Raw genomic sequence first — 17,863 nt, forward strand, 5'->3', positions numbered from 1 at the left:
AATGAAGTGAGAATAAGAGAGACCATTATGGTAGCAATTGTTTTGTTCATTTCATATCTCATAATGCTTGCCGGTAAGATTTGAAGAACGAAGCGTTAGAGCGATGATTATGTCCACATATAGCCACTGAATAATAGATTCCTAAGATGCAGGATAAAAGAGTGACAATACTGAAAAATAGATGATTCTTGAATCGGGAAAGAGACCACATAGCAGACAAGTAGGCTCAACATCATTTTCCCGAGAATTAAATCTATCAAAAATGGGATTGTGATTCAGTATGAACAACCATGTAGGAGCCGAGATACTGTTCCACACCAAAACAATGCCAAGAGGCTAGAGGTTTTAACACACGTGTAAAATACCAGGCTGCTCTTGGACTAAACCGGGGGAGTATACCTTCTCACCAACTGACCAGATGAGAGTGTCGTTTCCATCAGCTAGCTGGATTGATGAAATGAGGATAAGAAGCTGGAGTTAATGCAAGCACCAATCCAAATTAAATGAGAAACACTCATTTATAAATGCCAGTACCAAGTCAACAGGACCAGATGGTCCTATAAAATAAATCACTGGAGCAAAAGATCCCACCAGAAATAAATCTCGTCACCTCTTCGTAGTTTTATGCAGATAGCCAGAAGACGAATCTTCACAAGTCTTTTAAACATGAGGAGTTTGCATATTTAGAATATTCAGTGACTATGTTCAAAAAAAATATCCAGTGACCAAAATGAACATTCTAGAGAGGTATTTTCGTATAAACCAAGCAACACAAAGCTATTTTATCTCTTTGCTATGATATATTGCAACCAACATAATACCACAATATATTTTCTAGATTTTTTTTTTGTTTGAAATGATGATTTACTTTGTATTATGCTATTGTTAGTCATTTCATTTTTAGTCCAGGGACGGGAATGTATGGATTTTCGCTTAAAACTATTAAATGTATAATAAGTAACTAATACGCAATCTCGGGGTTTTTATGTATGTACTGTGTTAATACAACAAAGGGTTTTATAATCCTTTTTCTTTTTGAGAACTAAAGGGTTTTATAATCTTGTTATGTGGAAATGGAACATACGTTAATTAACCTCTTTGTTTGTTTCTCATCAATGTAAATCATCTTTTTTAATTACTCGTTCTCCAATACTATATGACAAACAGAATGTGCTTACACGTAGTTGCAAGAAAATGGAATATACTATTTGGTAATTAAGATTCCAATTTCTATGATATATATAAATGCGCATTTTATCCGAATAATTCCATAATTAGATACTCCTAGGTACTAAGACGTCGAATTATAAAAAAGAGAAACGAATACACAGAACTGTGCAAGTTTATGAAACCTCAAATAATAATCCTTTATTTTATACATCTAGTGTTATTTATTTATACCTTCAAGGTACTATTTTGGAAGAAAGTAAAAGTAGCAATAGAAAAATAAAGGCAATGAAAGACTAGTTGAGAAAGAAAAAGCTGAAATGAAGGCAAGAAACTCGTGAAAATAATAGTGGTATTATTGAGCCATCTCCGTCCACGAATCCCACATTAATTAGCAGTAACGCACCACTTTGTGGTTGCATGCATATTTATTTACATAACGACAAAACTTTGTGTTTAGTTCTATTAAATTATCTCTTTCCAACACCACATATATTCTCTTTTGTGTGAAATATTTGAATATGTGCTTATAGATTTTAAGAACATGGTCTGAGAGTGTCTATATTATTTTTGACTGATAAAAATCATTACTCTGAAACTGTAATCCTTCATCAAATTGTATTCAAGGAAAGCGACAAAAAGGAGAAAAGGTAAAATAAAGTAATAAGGAGTGCTGCTGCCGCGGTGAAAACAGTGAAATTCAAAAGTTTTAAAGGGTCACTGATTAGTTAAAATGCAAGCGACATAGGGAGCATTGATGACGGGCGACACAACTGACACAGTATTTGTTTTTGCACTATTTTTTTTCCACGACAATGCACTATCCTTCAGAGATAAGATAACTTTTTTTAACATCGTTTGTATAAATCGTATTCTTCTCCTTCGAAAATAAGTTTGAAAAAGCATATACACAAAAAAAAATCATATACACTCGTGCAAGTACAGTCAAACAATTTAAAACAGTACACATTTGTCCATAATAGTAAATAAAAACTCAAAAAACAAAAGATATTTACGAGCGTATTAGGGCCTTTTTAAAACAGTGAGCTGAGAGAGAGATAGACTTAATAGACCCAATAGATAAATGGGCTCAATAGAAGTTTCATTCTTAAAAGCCCATTGATAAACTTGACCCGCGCGGGACTTGTCCGACGTAGGAAATTTGACCGACATAGCGCCACGTGTGTGTGTGTGATTAAAAGACAAAAACTCTCAAACGGACGGATCTGAGTGAATCCGGACTAAACTCTTTTGTTCTGTTTTGTTTTTCATTTTCAAAAAAATTGATTTGATCGAATGGGTTCTTGGATCCGTGAAAAAGCATTGACACTTTCACGTGGGTTTTGATTGTCCCCATGTCTTCTCATAAAATCTGAATTTAGGATACACACACAAGTGAGAAGATTTTTTCGTAGTGATGGCGATTAGTTCGTCGATTCATACTGTTGTATGTCCAGTGAGCGTGAAGAAGCTCGGAGCTCCGGCGAGAGTATCTGCTCGGAGATGGCGCGTTGGAGAATGGCGTGGCGCCTCTACACTTTCTGGTGCTCGGCCTTTGGTTTTGGCCAAGGCGAAACAGAGAGGAGAGAGTGTTGAGGATCGAGCTCCTCCTATCGAAGATCAGCTCGTAAGTGTCTCATTATAGAGTTCACTGCTCGTAAGTTGTTTCTGATGTATTTTTTCATACATTTTCAATTTCTAGGCTGATGATGAACCATTTGTGCATTTTGACGAGCGTGATTTTGCCGGCACGGCGTCTGTTCCCGTCTATGTTATGCTCCCAGTAAGTTTTTTTTTTAATTTTGCTTTCTAGAGATCGGTTTGGTTGAGTCAAGTGTTGAATGAATGATATGATGATGTAGTTGGGACTGATTGATATGAACTCGGAAGTGGTTGAACCGGAAGAGCTCTTGGATCAGTTAAGAACCCTCAAGTCTGTTAATGTTGATGGTGTTATGGTTGACTGCTGGTGGGGCATCGTCGAGTCTCATACCCCTCAGGTCTATAACTGGAGCGGCTACAAGAAACTCTTTGACATGATTCGCCAGCTTGGACTTAAGCTTCAGGTGATCTCATCTTCTCATATAAAGTATTTTAGTGAGATGATATGTAGATAAACTGTTTCTTCTTGACTTCTTCAGGTTGTTATGTCGCTCCATGAATGTGGAGGCAATGTTGGAGATGATGTGCATATTCAACTCCCCGAGTGGGTAAGAGAGATTGGTCAAACCAATCCTGACATATACTTCACTGACAGGGCAGGCATGCGTAACTCTGAGTGTCTCACTTGGGGGATTGACAAGCAACGTGTTTTAAGAGGAAGAACTGCTCTCGAGGTATGGGGTTTCTACTCTATCGCCTAACATGCAAGCACCACTATGTCATGATTGAGGAATCCATTGTTAATATTGTGTAGGTTTACTTTGATTACATGAGAAGCTTTAGAGTGGAGTTTGATGAGTTCTTTGAGGAGAAAATAATAACAGAGATTGAAGTAGGACTAGGTCCATGTGGGGAGCTCAGGTATCCTTCATACCCTGCTCAACATGGCTGGAAGTATCCTGGTATTGGTGAATTCCAGGTAACCTCTCTTTTTTTTAATTCAAAAAATCTACATCCTGTCAGATCACTAATATCTTCTCTACTGGTGTGAGCAGTGTTATGATAAGTATTTGATGAAGAGCTTAAAGGAGGCAGCAGAGGTAAGAGGGCACAGCTTTTGGGGCAGAGGACCTGACAACACTGAGTCTTATAACTCAACCCCACACGGGACTGGTTTCTTTCGCGATGGAGGTGACTATGACAGCTACTACGGCAGATTCTTTCTTAACTGGTACTCTAGAGTTCTCATTGACCATGGTGACCGTGTTCTTTCTATGGCTAACTTGGCCTTCGAAGGAAACTCCATCGCTGCCAAGGTGAAACAAAAACAAAGCAAGTAAAGTATGTTTTTTTTCCCCGGCTTGTCTGAATAAAATCGTCTGTTTTGCATTTAGCTCTCAGGTATACACTGGTGGTATAAGACAGCTAGTCACGCTGCTGAGCTCACTGCTGGATTCTACAACCCCTCAAACCGTGATGGGTACGGTCCAATAGCAGCGATGCTGAAGAAACATGACGCTGCTCTCAACTTCACATGCGTGGAGTTAAGAACACTTGACCAGCACGAGGATTTTCCAGAGGCGCTGGCTGACCCAGAAGGTCTAGTTTGGCAGGTGTTGAATGCTGCTTGGGATGCGAATATACCTGTGGCTAGTGAGAATGCTCTTCCTTGTTACGACAGAGAAGGCTACAACAAGATTCTTGAGAACGCAAAGCCACTTAACGACCCTGATGGTCGCCACCTATCGTGTTTCACTTACCTAAGGCTAAACACAACTCTGCTGGAGTCTCAGAACTTTGTAGAGTTCGAGAGATTCGTCAAAAGAATGCATGGTATAGCTATTCTCATACTGGAATTGAGTGTTGTCCTGAAGGTTGCTTTGTAACGTTGGGTTAATGTGACTTTGCAGGTGAAGCTGTTTCGGATCTTGGTTTGCTTCCAAGGACCACCCAAGAGACCAAACTCGAGTGAAGCAGTTGTTGGGTTGAGTCGAAACAAAGTTTGCAGTTGTGTCCAAAAATAAGTGAGCTTGTTGTAAAATGGATAGTGTATACAACAATATAAATGTTATGTCCATTTAAGACAATGAATAGAAAGCAAAAGAAGAGGTTAGTGCACTCACAAAAGGGGATATTGTATGAATTATTGAATTGATTCCCAGTTTCTTCTCATTTGCTAAACGTTAACAAAGAAAAGCAAAACAGTCAAAACGGCGCCGTATTATGGTGAAACAACACTCTAACACAAGAGCATGCACTGATCCCACTGCCTTCCTATTCTGTTATCTTTTATATGCTACATACATAAACCAATCCTCATGTCTTTTAATGATGCAGAAGAAGCAGAGACAATACCTCTTGTGTTGTTGGGAACTGAAGAGAAAGACTGTGGGCAGAGACTGGTTCAGCTCAAGGAAACAGTGTCGAGGAACAACGCTGCTAATATACCTCTCCTTGTAAAGAGAGTGGGAGAGTGTGTAGAGGGGATTCACAAACTCGATTATCTCAACACAAGAAGAACCATTCACCCTGCTTTCAGAATCACTCCCTAACTGCCTTCACATTATGATCTTGAGCTGCCAACATATATGTTGGTTGAGTACTATGGTGATTTAAGAGACCTATGTCAAATTATACAAAGGTAACTAAACACCTCTTTCTTTGATCGCAAGAGTGCATATTACTTCAGCTTTTTTCCTCTAACATGAAAATTTTGGTATGATAATCATCTTCCTCTTCTTTTTTTTTTTGATTTGCAATTACACAACAACAATTAGGTAAGTATCATTAGCTGAGAGAAGACACAAATGTTGTTCAAGAACGTTTGGTTATAGAGGGACTGCAAACCAATTCCAAATAGTCTCGATTTCACTAGGAGAAATCTATGTACAGTTTTGAGACCAATCAAATTTGTTTCAGTAGACCGATCGAACATTACAAACCAGATGAAACCAAAACAAACCAATAGTAGATTGATTATCCTAAACCCTTGAAAAACTACCTTAACCAAAACGAATGCAGACCGGCCTTCACGATCCTCGCCGAGAAATTGACAATACCGTTCCTTTTCCCGTACTCGTCCCACAACCTGTAACTCAAACAATGCAAGAAACCCTCCGGCGCATATCCTCCCGTAAAATCCTTTATCGGCACACGTGCCGTTCCCACGTGCTTATCCTTCCCTGAGACCAGCTGGCAATAAACACCGACGTACAAGAAACTCTCTTTATCCTTCTTCTCCTCCGGTAACGAAAACTCCATCTCTAGCTTATCTTCCCACGCCGGATAATCCCCGCCGACCTCGTCGATCCTCGTTCTTATCGCCCCGCTGCAGTGATTCCCAGCGATCTCGAAGGCTACGAACGCGTTCTTCTTCACCGGCTTTCTACCCTCGAGGAGTCCCTCCGCCGATATGGCCGTGATTTCGAGTTTACGAGTCGGCATTCCCTTTGAGACTAGGCTTTCTCGACAAGGCTTTGGTTTCTCAGCAGCACAAGCGAGAAGGCTTTCACTAGACATTTTTGTTAATTTTTGGTGCACAAATAAAAATAACAAGGAAGGAGTACGTTGTGTGTGTGTGTGTGTATATATATATATACAGAGAGAAAAAGTTTTTTTTACCTTTTTAACTATGTAAAAGTTAGCCAGGATTAGGAAATTGGGAAACTGTTGAGAAATTACCTACCTAGTTGCTTCGACCCTTCCTCCTAATTTTTATGCTATTATGATTATCGGATATATATTAACTGTTTTTATTGTCAAAGTTATCATAATGATACTTGTGGGTTTTCCCATCTACATTGTTTGGTGACTTTTACCCTGACTCTCGGGTTTTGAGTTATATATTCACATTATGATGGTTGAGTATTAGACCTGAATCCGGATATCCGGGAAATTTAGGATACCCGAATTTTTCTAAATATCCAATTTGGTCCAAATGTCTAAGATTTAAAATTGAAAGGATCTAACCAAACCAAACCAAACCCGAGAATCTGGATGTCCCTGTCTATTCTAAACACATAAAAACAGCATTTTCTTAATGTTTATAATGCGTTTGGATATTCAGGTCGGTTCAGGTATTTTGGATATCAGATAGTTCGAATATAGAAATTTAAGAACCATATAGTAACAGACCTATTTGGGTTCAGTTCTAGTTTGGGTAGTTAAAGGAAGACTTGGGAACTACGAAAAAAATTTGCTAATATTTTTTTCGTGCTTTTCGAATATTTTCAGATATTTCTGTTTTGGTAATACATATATTTTTGGGTATTTGGTACTAAATCATTGATTTTAATAGGTATACTAGATTTTGACTCACGTTTTGAAAGTACGGATTTGATTTTTGGATAAAAAAATATTGACTTGTATTGTTAAGTATCTTTTTTGAATTTTGATCTACATATTTTGTTATATAATAATTATATTTCTGGCCTGAGTTTTATTTAGTATGTTATATCCGATTTAGACATGCCGTAGAATCGGTAAACCCGATTACATGTATATAATCGGATTCGAATCTAATGAAAAGCTCATTAATTAAAAATTTGATAAATCCCAACAGAAATCTAAAAACCGTCATTAACTCGTGACCCGACACCGTTTGACCCAGTAAAAGATCTAGAAAAAAATGATAATATTTCTAAAATTTTTGATGAAATTTTTTAGACACTTTTAAATATTATATAAAATAAATTGAAATATTAGATTTGTGATTTCTTAGATCTTAATGAAATTTTTACTATTCAAAAATGAAATAAATGATATTAGAGAACAAAAATTTATTTATATGCCAGTATTAATTAATTGGATAATTTGTAAAATGAAATTTATATTGAATTATTTACCTATATTTATTAATTGATATAACAAAATTATTTACCAATACAAAATCACACACCAGTTATGCATAAACCTTGATTAAAAACAAAAAAAAAAAAACAAAGCCAGAGCAAACCAACATGATATGTTTAACCTAATTGTCATGTTACTATAAACCATCAAAACATTCCACCAAGCTATAGAATGATTCGTTGAGTATATAAAAAATCACATAGGAATTTTCTAGCAAAATACAACACATTTTTTTATATAATAAGGGTCAATCTTCCTTGAGACTATTCCGGGAAGGGGTCTTGAGAGTCAAGCCAAGATCTTTGCACAACTCTTCATCTGGCTGCAAGCTTCCAGGGATTGCACCAAACGCTGTTCTTGAAGTTTCAAACCCAGACGCCAAGAAGTGTATATACGCAGACATGTCCTCCAAGTTTTTCCCCACACTTATAGAAGATGACGCAAACAGACTTTTCTTTGACAAGTTGGAATCAACTCTTGCTAACCTGTTAAGATCCGAGGCTCTTATAAACCGTTGTGTAGCAGCTTCCCATGATAGTTCATGCCTCTGCTGCTCTGTTAGTTGTGATGGTTGTTCCCCAAGTGCCTTGAGTGTGGCTCTAACAAAACCCTTCCCATCGTCGTAGACTCTGCAGTTGGGAAACTGTTTGAAGAACTCGTTTGATGTGTGATCTGCGCATACTACTATTTTCCCCATCGCCAAGGCTTCTGCAGTTGTTGTGCAGACCACGTCTGTCGTGCTGGGGTTTAGAAACACTTTATAGCTGAAACAGAAGACATAGTAATTACAATAGATAGAGGTCAATGCTCAGATTAAGATAAGAATCTATGTTACAAGTATGCTGCATAGCCGAGGTTATTAAACTAGAGACGTACTTGTGAAATAAAGGGTCGGCGTGATCACGTCCTGGGTAAACATTAACCGTCAGGTCAAGTTTTCGAGCTGCTTGTTTGATCTCTTCAGAGTCCTCTCCACTGCCGTATAAATCAACCTCTAAACCAGCAAGTTCCTTTTGGTGTTTCTTAAGTAGTTTAAGAAGCTCCTTGTACCCTTTGCTCCAGACCATCTTGCCAATGTAGTATGCCCCTTTTGTGAAGGGCTGCTCCTGGAGCTTCTGCTGTTCTAGTTTTTTCAAACCAATCTCTAGAAATTTGGGGTTGACACCGTGAACGTTGCAGACTATAGATTTAGGGTATTCTTGAGTCGCATCCGATAATCTAATCACCTGTATGAGTAGTAACATAATTAGCACAAGTCCTGATTCACATCATCAAAATTTTCTGTTAACATAAGGCCAGCAAACTATCTTGATCCCGGAATCAAATCCAACCATTGGATAATGATACACAGATAGATACCAACATATAGAGCAATCACTCCATCATTTCTATTGGTAGCTGTAAAGAAAGTTTACCTTGTGGCAGTAAATGCCAACAACCCAGCTGTTTAAGTACTTGAGGAGAAATGCTTTGAGGCGGCCTTGTTTCTCTCTCTTTACGTATTCCAAGTAGTTTGTGTGCACGATCCCTATGACGTAGTTGAATTTGGTTTTCCATTTTCTGCCATGATGAAACCATGTGAGATGCTCAGGCTCCTCAAGGACGGCAATGTCTGCCTCTTCGTCAGGAATGGTATCCGATATGTCCCCAACAGGAAGAATACTTCTTTTGTCTGTAGCAAACTGCAATAAGATAATTTGAATAGTTAAGGAACGTATAGCACAGTTAATTACTACTACATAAAAGTTACTGTGCAATAAAAATCGGAAGAAAACTCAGTACTAGATCAGATGGGAGAATATGGAAACACATAAAAGATTTACATCTACATAATGTCCATCAACATGCAAGTATACATCAGGTGTATGCAGACTCATGTAAATAACACAAAGACATGACATATAGAGAAAGCACAGACGGTAAAAGAAACTATCTATGTCCATGAAAGGTCTGGAGTCCGACCCAAAAATGGTCCTTATATATGAGCATTTATGCGTATAAGCAGACAGTTTCACATACATATATTGGAAAGATCAGATACCATATTCACAGAATGAACACATAAATGTGAGATGAAGAAAGATAACACCGGATATGCTGCGTGAGAATTGAGGATTATCAATGATGTAATGGTTAGGGTAAAAGAGACTATCTATCTATCTCCACGAAAGGCTTTGAGATAAGAGTCAAAAAGGGTGATTATAAATGTATGAGCAAAAAATAAACATATGCGCGTAGATGCACATACAAACATATGTTGGAAATATCACATATGAGATTCATATAATGTACACACAAAAAAGGTGAGATGAGAAAATAGACTGAGAACTGAGGATTAACTATGAAGTGATGGTTAAAGAAAGCTGGAAAGAATTCAACTTTTAGATAAAGAAGGAGTATTTAAAAGGAAGGAACTAGAAAGATTAATTCTAGTTGAGAAAGGGCAAAAGTGAATACCTTTCCTGGATAGAAACGAATCTCAAAACTTAAAGGAAACGAGACTCTGTCCTCAAGCCAGCGACGGACATAAGCTTCTTGGTGGGAAGGGGAAGCGAAAGTGATGTTATTAGGGTAGACAAGGAGCTGGTGGTTGAGAGTGAGCCAAGGAATGACCAAAGTGACACGTCTTTGACCGTCTTTAGCAAGGTAGGCAGCACGGAAGAGAGGATTAACAGCAGTTCCCGTAAGCCACGGAAGACTAGCTGTCGTAAAGATTGCAATGTGCTGTTTCTGCTGCTGCTGCTGTTGTTGCTGTTTCATCATCATATATATATCCTCAGCTAAAACTATCCTGTAAACGAAATTACATATAATTATTACTTAGATATTCCAACTATTGCCTGTGAATTTCAAATAAATGATTCACCGTTCAATCTACATACAGAGAGTCTTCCCAATACGATAACCAAACATTCACATACGAGAAACATGAACAAAGTTTATCAGAAGAAACTCCCTAATGAATTTCATACCTGGAGAATTTCAATCGAGAAGGGACTCTTTTTGGTTTGATCAAAGCAAGCACGATTTGAGAAAAGCTGATTTGGCTTCGAGCAAAGGGCGAACGTAAGAGGAGAAAATAAAATAAATATATTTAACTATTAGGGGTTTGCGTGACGAAGGGAGAATATTCTGCGGAGCCTCTTCGTTGGTTTGGTTTTTCTCAGGTCATTCTTTAAACTTTAATCAAATTCCAGGCTGGTCGCTGAATTTTCCAATCTCTTTCTTTCTTCTTTCTCTCAACATTCCTTTTTTCCCCCAACGTCGAGAGAAAGAAAGAAGAACCAACCAACAAAACAGGCTTGCGTGTTCCAGACTACGTGCCGTTTTCTTTACGTCGTTTATGTTTCATCCTTCAAGTCAAAACCTGTACGCTTGTTGAGTGTTACGGCCTAGGCCCAATTGCTCACGGGTCAATTTATTCGTTCCGTTTCTTTCATTAATACAAAGTACAAAACTTCGAACCAGAACCGTTTCAGTCCAATCCAAATCAAATTCGATTTTATCAAACCGAATTCTGAAGAGTAGAGCAGATTCAAAGAAATGTTATTGCCCCAAAAAAATGTATATTATATGATCCTTTCAGACATAATCTTTTCAGACATTGGAAAAAATATCGGACAAAGGACAAGGGACAGGTGACCTAGAGCTAACACTGTTCTTGTTCTTTGTCGTTTTTAAACATTAGGCATCATGGCTTTCATAGCACATACTGGGAAAAGAAGAAACAATGTTGTTGACCGCAAATAAGAGAAGGAAGAAGTTCTTTTTGTATTTTTGGCTTTTATTATGAGATCTGAGAGATTTCAAAGAGTCTATTTCTCGTGCACGAGAGGGCTGTAAATTGGGAACCACATGTTGCGTGTGATGTAATCCACTGTCTCCTCCTGTTGTTTCAAAAGAAGAAAAAAAAGATGCAATTAGATTCCAACTTCTACTAGTGTACCTTAGTTATCATGTTTAATACAAAGCTCAATTAATTCTGATACCTTAGACATGTGACTGAGATCTCTGGGACCAACATCCCCATGTCCTTCTACAATGTCGTCAGTAACAGCAGCTCTTAGAACAGCCGCCCCAACCTCTGCTGTTATGTGTCGGATGCTGCATTTTTTTGGTTCAGAAACCAATTACTTTTAATATAACCATTTAAGATATTAATCAATGGATAAGAATGAGAGGAAATAATACTTGTTGATTGAAGGGTAAAGGATGCCTTTTTGGACTTCTTCGTCAGTCATGTAGGATGCAAGGCTGCGTTATATTTTCAAAATATATATTTAATCATCAGCCTCACTATATTATAAGCTCCAATCTTGTCATTTTGTTTCTAATGGTTGGAGAGATAGAAGAGAACCAAATAAATGCAATCTTCTTACCATTCAGCAGCTGCTAGCAGCATTCCATCAGTTACAATACGCGCACCAGATAGAAGAGTCCCTAACCCGATCCTGTAAAACAAAATAAGCACAGTTGATTTGAGCTATACTTATGGATTAAAATGTGATTCACTGTGAAGCAGTTTTCAAGAAGCGTAAACGAACCCGGGGAATAGGTACATGTTGTTGGCCTGGTTCACATGCCCAACACTACCATTCTCTGCAAGTTTAAAGAATAAAATTAATATTTATTTTCAGACTTTACGCAATTAGAGTTACAAAATCCATAAATGAACCTCACTATAGCCTACCAAGTTGAACGTTTTCAAATGGGCTTCCGCTTCCAAAGACTATGTTTTCTCCGGCGTGCTTAAATGCATCAGCAGCAGTGCACTCGGCTGCCAAACAGAAAAAAAAAAGTGTTCAGATCAGATCTTCTTTCAAGGAAACAATGTTACATTATTTGGGAAAGACAAAAACACACAAACCATTCAAGGTGGGATTGGACATAGCAAAAATGGCGGGCTTGCATGAATCAGATTCTCGCATTGCCTTGAGAACCTTTGCACAAATTGAAACCAGTAAACCATACAAGTCAGTAAAACTGTTAATTAATATATCATTCAACTATATGTTTGTTGAAATTAGGTTCACCTACTTCTTCATTGAAGATGCCACCAACTCCAGATAAACCAAGAAGTACATGTGGCCTCACTGTCTTCACCTGAACAAAAATTTGTAAACAAGGAAACAATATTATTATGTCTCAACTTTCATGAACAGCTGTAGAGAAAAGAAGATGGAGTCAAATAATCGGCCAAGTCAAGAACACAATGAGGCTTTAAGCTTTACCACTTCAACGATACTTGCTCCCTCACGTATCTCAGCTGGATTTTTGGCAAAAGGTACAACTGCTGGGTCAAGTTTTGACCTCTCCGTGGTGACAAGACCCTAAAGCACATTCAGTCGTTTTCATTACATTATTCAAGATCTTATGAGGCAATCCAATTTAAACAAAAAAAACAATATGCTGACCAAGACAAAACTAATATGTCAAAGGGATAACTTTTGAAAAATGTTTTTGACTTCTTCTAGGTAAGCTCTTAGTAGATAACTTAAGACAACATCCAAAAGCAAGCTCTAAAAGAGACAATAATATGACAGTTTCAAAGTCAACTCCACGAGCTAAAATATTTATTATCAAGCAAGACAAACCATTCAGATGACGTCAACTAGCAAGGGATAAGAGAGACTTACATCTTTATCTATCAGGTAAAAGTTTTTCGTTGCTTCAGCGAAGCTGATGCCTGCCATTCTCGCAACCGCCTGTACTGCCGTCTTTGTTACACCGAGCCCGGCACTATAAAGAAAAGAAGAAATATTACAATACGAAAGATGAGATGAAAGTTACTGCAGAAATATACAGTACAATATTAGTAAAAGACTGGATAACCAAGTACCTTCCAGCTCCAACCACAACAATCTTTTGGTTAACAAAGTCTGACAAAGGACGACCTTGAGCTCTTACAGTTCCCAATAGTCCAGCGAGAGCAACACCAGCAGTTCCCTGAGACATCATACGCCAACCTTGTTATTAAAGAGTAGCTTTAAAGTAAGAAGCAGCTGAAGTGAAATGATGAGAAGATACCTGGACATCATCATTGAACATGCAAAACTTCTTCCGATATCTATCCAAAGTTTCAAAAGCCCATTTCGCTTGGAAATCTTCGAACTATTATGATTGAAACAACCATTTTAGTCATCCCTCACCACCACCAAAAGGTAAAACCAAATTATATATATACCTGAACGACGGCCTTAGGCCAACGTGTGAATGCAGCTTCCATAAACTCATCAACAATCTCAAGGTACTCCTCTCCTTCCAACCTAGGTTGTCTGAGTCCTAAATCTGTAGATACATGAATGACGTATCAAAGGAAACACATCCACAGAAGTGCAATCATATAGAGACTAATAAAAGTAGCTTACAGAGAGGATTCTGTAGGAGCTTTTGATTATTGGTGCCGACATCCAACATAATTGGCAAAACCTGAATATAAACAAGCGTAAAATTTTCGAATAAGAAGATGAAACCCTTTGTCCACAAGCAGATAATGTGGAGATGGGACATACTCTCTGTGGATTGATTCCTGCAGAAGCCACATACATGTCGAGCTTGCCAATAGGAATCCCAATACCCTGGACTCCAAGGTCTCCTAAGCCAAGGATACGGCTACCATCAGTGATGACGATCATATCAACCTGATGAGCAGGCCAGTTGTAGATCATAGACATCATCTCTCCTTTGTCTTTGGCACTGAAGTACATTCCTCTGGGTCTTCTATACAAACCGGAATAGTTCTGACAAACCAGTCCAACCGTCGGTGTGTATATGATTGGAGCAAAGTCTTTGATGTTATCAATAAGGACCTGCAGAGAACAAGCGATGGTTATGTCTCCGGGGTGTGTCAAGATGTCAGGATAATAAAAAAAAAAAAAAGAGGAAACTTTGAACTCACTCGGTAGTACAAAGTCTCGTTACGATCATGCAACCTATTGAGAATCCTCCACTTAGCTAATGAGACAACGTTGTCTGGCTGCCCTTGCGTGTTCCTCTCTAGCGACCGAAAGGACTCAACTGCCAATTTGTATTCATAGGAAAAAGTCTCAGAAAACCAGAAAAAAAGGCATAAGCATGGATCCAAAAGAGACTTACTGAAACGGGCATATTGCTGTTCAAAGGAGATAACACGAGGAGGAAGCAAGCCTCTTAGCCCCAATCTATCTCTCTCAGTCAATGGAAAACCTGTGTCCTGTGCAAACCATGAACCCACCACCAAAAATGAGAAACGAACAAACTTCAAAAAAAGGCACCAAACGAGCTGACAAGATTTCAAAATGTTATAAACTCACTTCCCATAAAGTTTCAACAATCAGGCATTATAAGATCAGAGGAAAAGAGAATAGAGAAACCTTGTTAAACCATGGATCGTGGAGGATATCGGCACCACGCTTGTGGACGATGCAAGGACCAGGAATCGCCGAAGACAAGTACCGCCGAGATCCGTGGGTTCTTGCCGCCGCAGCAGCAGCCTTGGAGAAGCCAGCAATGTTCCTCCACATCATCTCACTCTCGAGATCCGATCAACTCAAAACCACACACGTACCGAATTTGCTAACCGGAATTCGATGATATGACAAGTTAAACCGTCAAAATTAGTCAAAACTTTTATACACAACACAAGGTTGGAGCTTTGATCTCTTTACTTCTTCTTCCTCTTCCAGTGAGGAACAGAATATAAGAGGAAGCTGTCTGATGAAGAGGGAAGATGTCTGAGACCTGCCTGCCCGAGGATTAGTAAGAGCTAGAGGGGGTCAGCCAAAATTAATTACGCATTTATTTCTTTTGTTTACTTTTATGTCCCTATTTTAATTTCTCTAAAAGGAACATTAAAAAATATATTAGTGTAAAGTCAAAAAAGCAAGATAGGGAAATTAAAATTTAAAGTTGCCCGAATAAAGATTTGGGCAACAAGGGTATAAACGGAAACACGGTTCTGCATTATTTTCCTCGCATATTAGAGAAGAGAGGGGAAAGGACATTGACTAACTCACCGTCAGATCATTGACACGTGTTTCCGTGTTGTCTTGTTTACATTCTTACCCATGCGTGTACCTCTGGTAACAAAATATTACGTCGTCATAATATAAAAAAAGCACCGAAGAAGAAAAGGAAAGGAGAGAATAATTCGACCATTTCTATAGAAAACCATCCTTTTAAAATTATAATCGCTGTGGCGACTTGAGACCGTCAGCTTTTAACTCCAACCACTGCTTCTCTTCTTTCCCTTTCTACCGTTCTTGTCTGAAAGATATGTTATGAATCGAATAACTCCTACATTACTTTGGTAGATCTAGAAAGATAACTTACAGGCTAGCCCCTCGACAACTTCCCACTTACGTCACAAGTTTACCAACCAAAACACACGATTTTAAAGATTTTAAAATTTGTGTATAATATAACTAGCAGGAAAAACATGTGCAGCCTATCTTTCTCTGATATATTTAAAATATGTAAAGAAAGTTATTATTTCTTTTTCCATTTTCTTGATAGAAGATGCATTGTGTGTGCAATGTTTTATGGCCTTAAAACAATTTGCCACAGAACATAAGAATAAAGATCATCCATAGACCATCAAAATGCAAATTCTAGCTATTCGGCATTTTGGTATAATCATCAACTGAGTCACATACCTTTAAAATGAAGATTCTTAAAGCATTATTCCTAAAATTGGTTAAAGGTAAGAAATCGGATGGATTCTACCTTAGATAAAACCTGACCCTGATCAAATTGGGTTTCTGGAAAAAAAACATGAAATGTCTTAATTTAGGAAGATCCCATGTGGTCTAACAACATGGCAAGGCAAAGACAGATTGTTATTATTATGGTCACAATAGTGTGAAAAATCTAGAAGGGGTTTTGTCATGCGCTCACATTGTCGTCTGCAAAACAAGAAACAAAGGCAAAGAGAGTTGTCTCAACAGGAAGCAAAACAAGAGTGTTTAATGCTCTTTTTCGTAATCGTCCTTGGTTCCAAAGTTCTTGCACCAAATCTGAGAAGGAATTGGACGTACGGGCATGTGCGGCCTTTGCTGTAATCAAAACAACAAGTTTTGATTTAGTCATGATCATCAAACACAGGAAAGTGAAAACTATATGGAGATACACAATATATATACAAGTGCTAGATCCTTGTAAGTTGTAACAAATGAATTGATTTCAGCATCAGGCTTCCAAAAATTAAAAAAAGCCAAATATATACTGTATTTGCTTTTAAGTTTCAGGAGTTCAAGAAGATTAGATTTCAAAGACGAGCTACAGAAAGAGAAACCAATCAATAATAACTTAAATTAACATGGCAATGAGGCACAAGGTCACAGGCAAACATCACAAATAGGTTACCACCATTTGCAGATATTCTACAATAGATAACAAATGGAACAAGGCAGGAGGAGAAAGGGTTGTTAGTTTTACATGCATTGCAACACACTATAATGATCTTGTCAAACATATAAACCAAAGCTATCTGCTACAAAAGATTCTAACACAGACTGTATACGATGATTAGCTACAGAATAAACCTACATCATGCTAGACAGTAGACAACGAACTGGAATAGGCGAAAACAAAAATTATATAGCGACGATAATTAATACACAGACAAAGAATAAAACCTCGAGCTCGGCAGACTTCATGGCAATGGGGATGCAGACAAGGAAAACGCCGAGCATCGCAAAGGCGGTGTTGCGACGCCAGTGCTTGGGCCTGCAGTAAGGCCCACCAGACATGCTCCATACTTTGGCTCTGAAATCGCCGCCTCCTTCTCCTCCAGCTCCTCCCATTTTCTTCTTAGATTGGATCCGGTGGTCACAGTCCTAAATACAGAAGACGACCAGATCCATCAGTAACATCAAAGCAAAATTCAAAACCCTAGCCCGCTAACAGCAAATTACAAGCGGAAATGATGACAGATTCGTCGAATTGAGTACTCTAATAGCGTGATTCAGGAGTGATCGAAACTTACCTTAGCGGCGATATCAGAAGGAGGATCGGAAACGACGAAGAAGATGAGACTCGAGAGGGTGAAATGAAATGAGTTTTGGCCTCTCTACTCAGGGTGTTTTACGTCTTTTGCCACCCAATTGACGTCTATTGCCCCCCTCACTTGTTCTTTCTCCGTCAACTTTCTCGTTATTATGGAGTATTCAATGGGCAATAAGGTCTTTCACCAACAAAGAAAAATAGAATTCAAACAGCAGGAATTGTTCACATTAGATCTTCAAAACGACACGACGTTACCTCT

General features: G+C 38.3%; 5 protein-coding genes across 5 annotated transcripts; 1 reads left to right on the plus strand and 4 right to left on the minus strand.

Annotated features, from left to right (window-relative positions):
• Window positions 1-2,397: 2,397 nt before the first annotated feature.
• Window positions 2,398-4,856, plus strand: LOC106365522 (beta-amylase 2, chloroplastic). Its single transcript, XM_048739152.1, has 8 exons — window positions 2,398-2,794; window positions 2,870-2,950; window positions 3,030-3,233; window positions 3,309-3,503; window positions 3,584-3,748; window positions 3,825-4,085; window positions 4,164-4,602; window positions 4,680-4,856. The coding sequence occupies exons 1-8, from the start codon at window positions 2,585-2,587 to the stop codon at window positions 4,739-4,741; spliced, it is 1,617 nt and encodes a 538-aa protein (XP_048595109.1). The 5' UTR covers window positions 2,398-2,584; the 3' UTR covers window positions 4,742-4,856.
• Window positions 4,857-5,766: 910 nt separating this feature from the next.
• On the minus strand, window positions 5,767-6,288 carry LOC125577960 (BON1-associated protein 2-like). Its single transcript, XM_048740177.1, has one exon. It carries the CDS (start codon window positions 6,286-6,288, stop codon window positions 5,767-5,769), a length of 522 nt encoding a protein of 173 aa, XP_048596134.1.
• Window positions 6,289-7,715: 1,427 nt separating this feature from the next.
• Window positions 7,716-10,930, minus strand: LOC125577642 (digalactosyldiacylglycerol synthase 2, chloroplastic-like). Its single transcript, XM_048739158.1, has 5 exons — window positions 10,593-10,930; window positions 10,078-10,411; window positions 9,036-9,302; window positions 8,497-8,846; window positions 7,716-8,384 (listed from the first exon to the last, which is right to left on the minus strand). The coding sequence occupies exons 2-5, from the start codon at window positions 10,384-10,386 to the stop codon at window positions 7,868-7,870; spliced, it is 1,443 nt and encodes a 480-aa protein (XP_048595115.1). The 5' UTR covers window positions 10,387-10,411; window positions 10,593-10,930; the 3' UTR covers window positions 7,716-7,867.
• A 222-nt stretch (window positions 10,931-11,152) lies between these two features.
• Window positions 11,153-15,353, minus strand: LOC106434956 (NAD-dependent malic enzyme 2, mitochondrial). Its single transcript, XM_013875814.3, has 18 exons — window positions 14,973-15,353; window positions 14,716-14,812; window positions 14,519-14,637; window positions 14,133-14,429; window positions 13,989-14,049; window positions 13,805-13,908; window positions 13,648-13,731; window positions 13,460-13,566; window positions 13,257-13,359; window positions 12,852-12,950; window positions 12,658-12,723; window positions 12,488-12,560; window positions 12,311-12,397; window positions 12,165-12,219; window positions 12,000-12,071; window positions 11,812-11,874; window positions 11,610-11,724; window positions 11,153-11,507 (listed from the first exon to the last, which is right to left on the minus strand). Exons 1-18 carry the CDS (start codon window positions 15,123-15,125, stop codon window positions 11,436-11,438), a joined length of 1,827 nt encoding a protein of 608 aa, XP_013731268.2. The 5' UTR covers window positions 15,126-15,353; the 3' UTR covers window positions 11,153-11,435.
• Window positions 15,354-16,415: 1,062 nt separating this feature from the next.
• On the minus strand, window positions 16,416-17,610 carry LOC125577644. The gene is made up of 3 exons (XM_048739160.1): window positions 17,584-17,610; window positions 17,235-17,434; window positions 16,416-16,652 (listed from the first exon to the last, which is right to left on the minus strand). The coding sequence occupies exons 2-3, from the start codon at window positions 17,400-17,402 to the stop codon at window positions 16,563-16,565; spliced, it is 258 nt and encodes an 85-aa protein (XP_048595117.1). The 5' UTR covers window positions 17,403-17,434; window positions 17,584-17,610; the 3' UTR covers window positions 16,416-16,562.
• Window positions 17,611-17,863: the final 253 nt, after the last annotated feature.

The sequence above is a fragment of the Brassica napus genome, chromosome A9, assembly GCF_020379485.1.
Source record: "Brassica napus cultivar Da-Ae chromosome A9, Da-Ae, whole genome shotgun sequence".
Lineage (NCBI taxonomy): Eukaryota > Viridiplantae > Streptophyta > Magnoliopsida > Brassicales > Brassicaceae > Brassica > Brassica napus.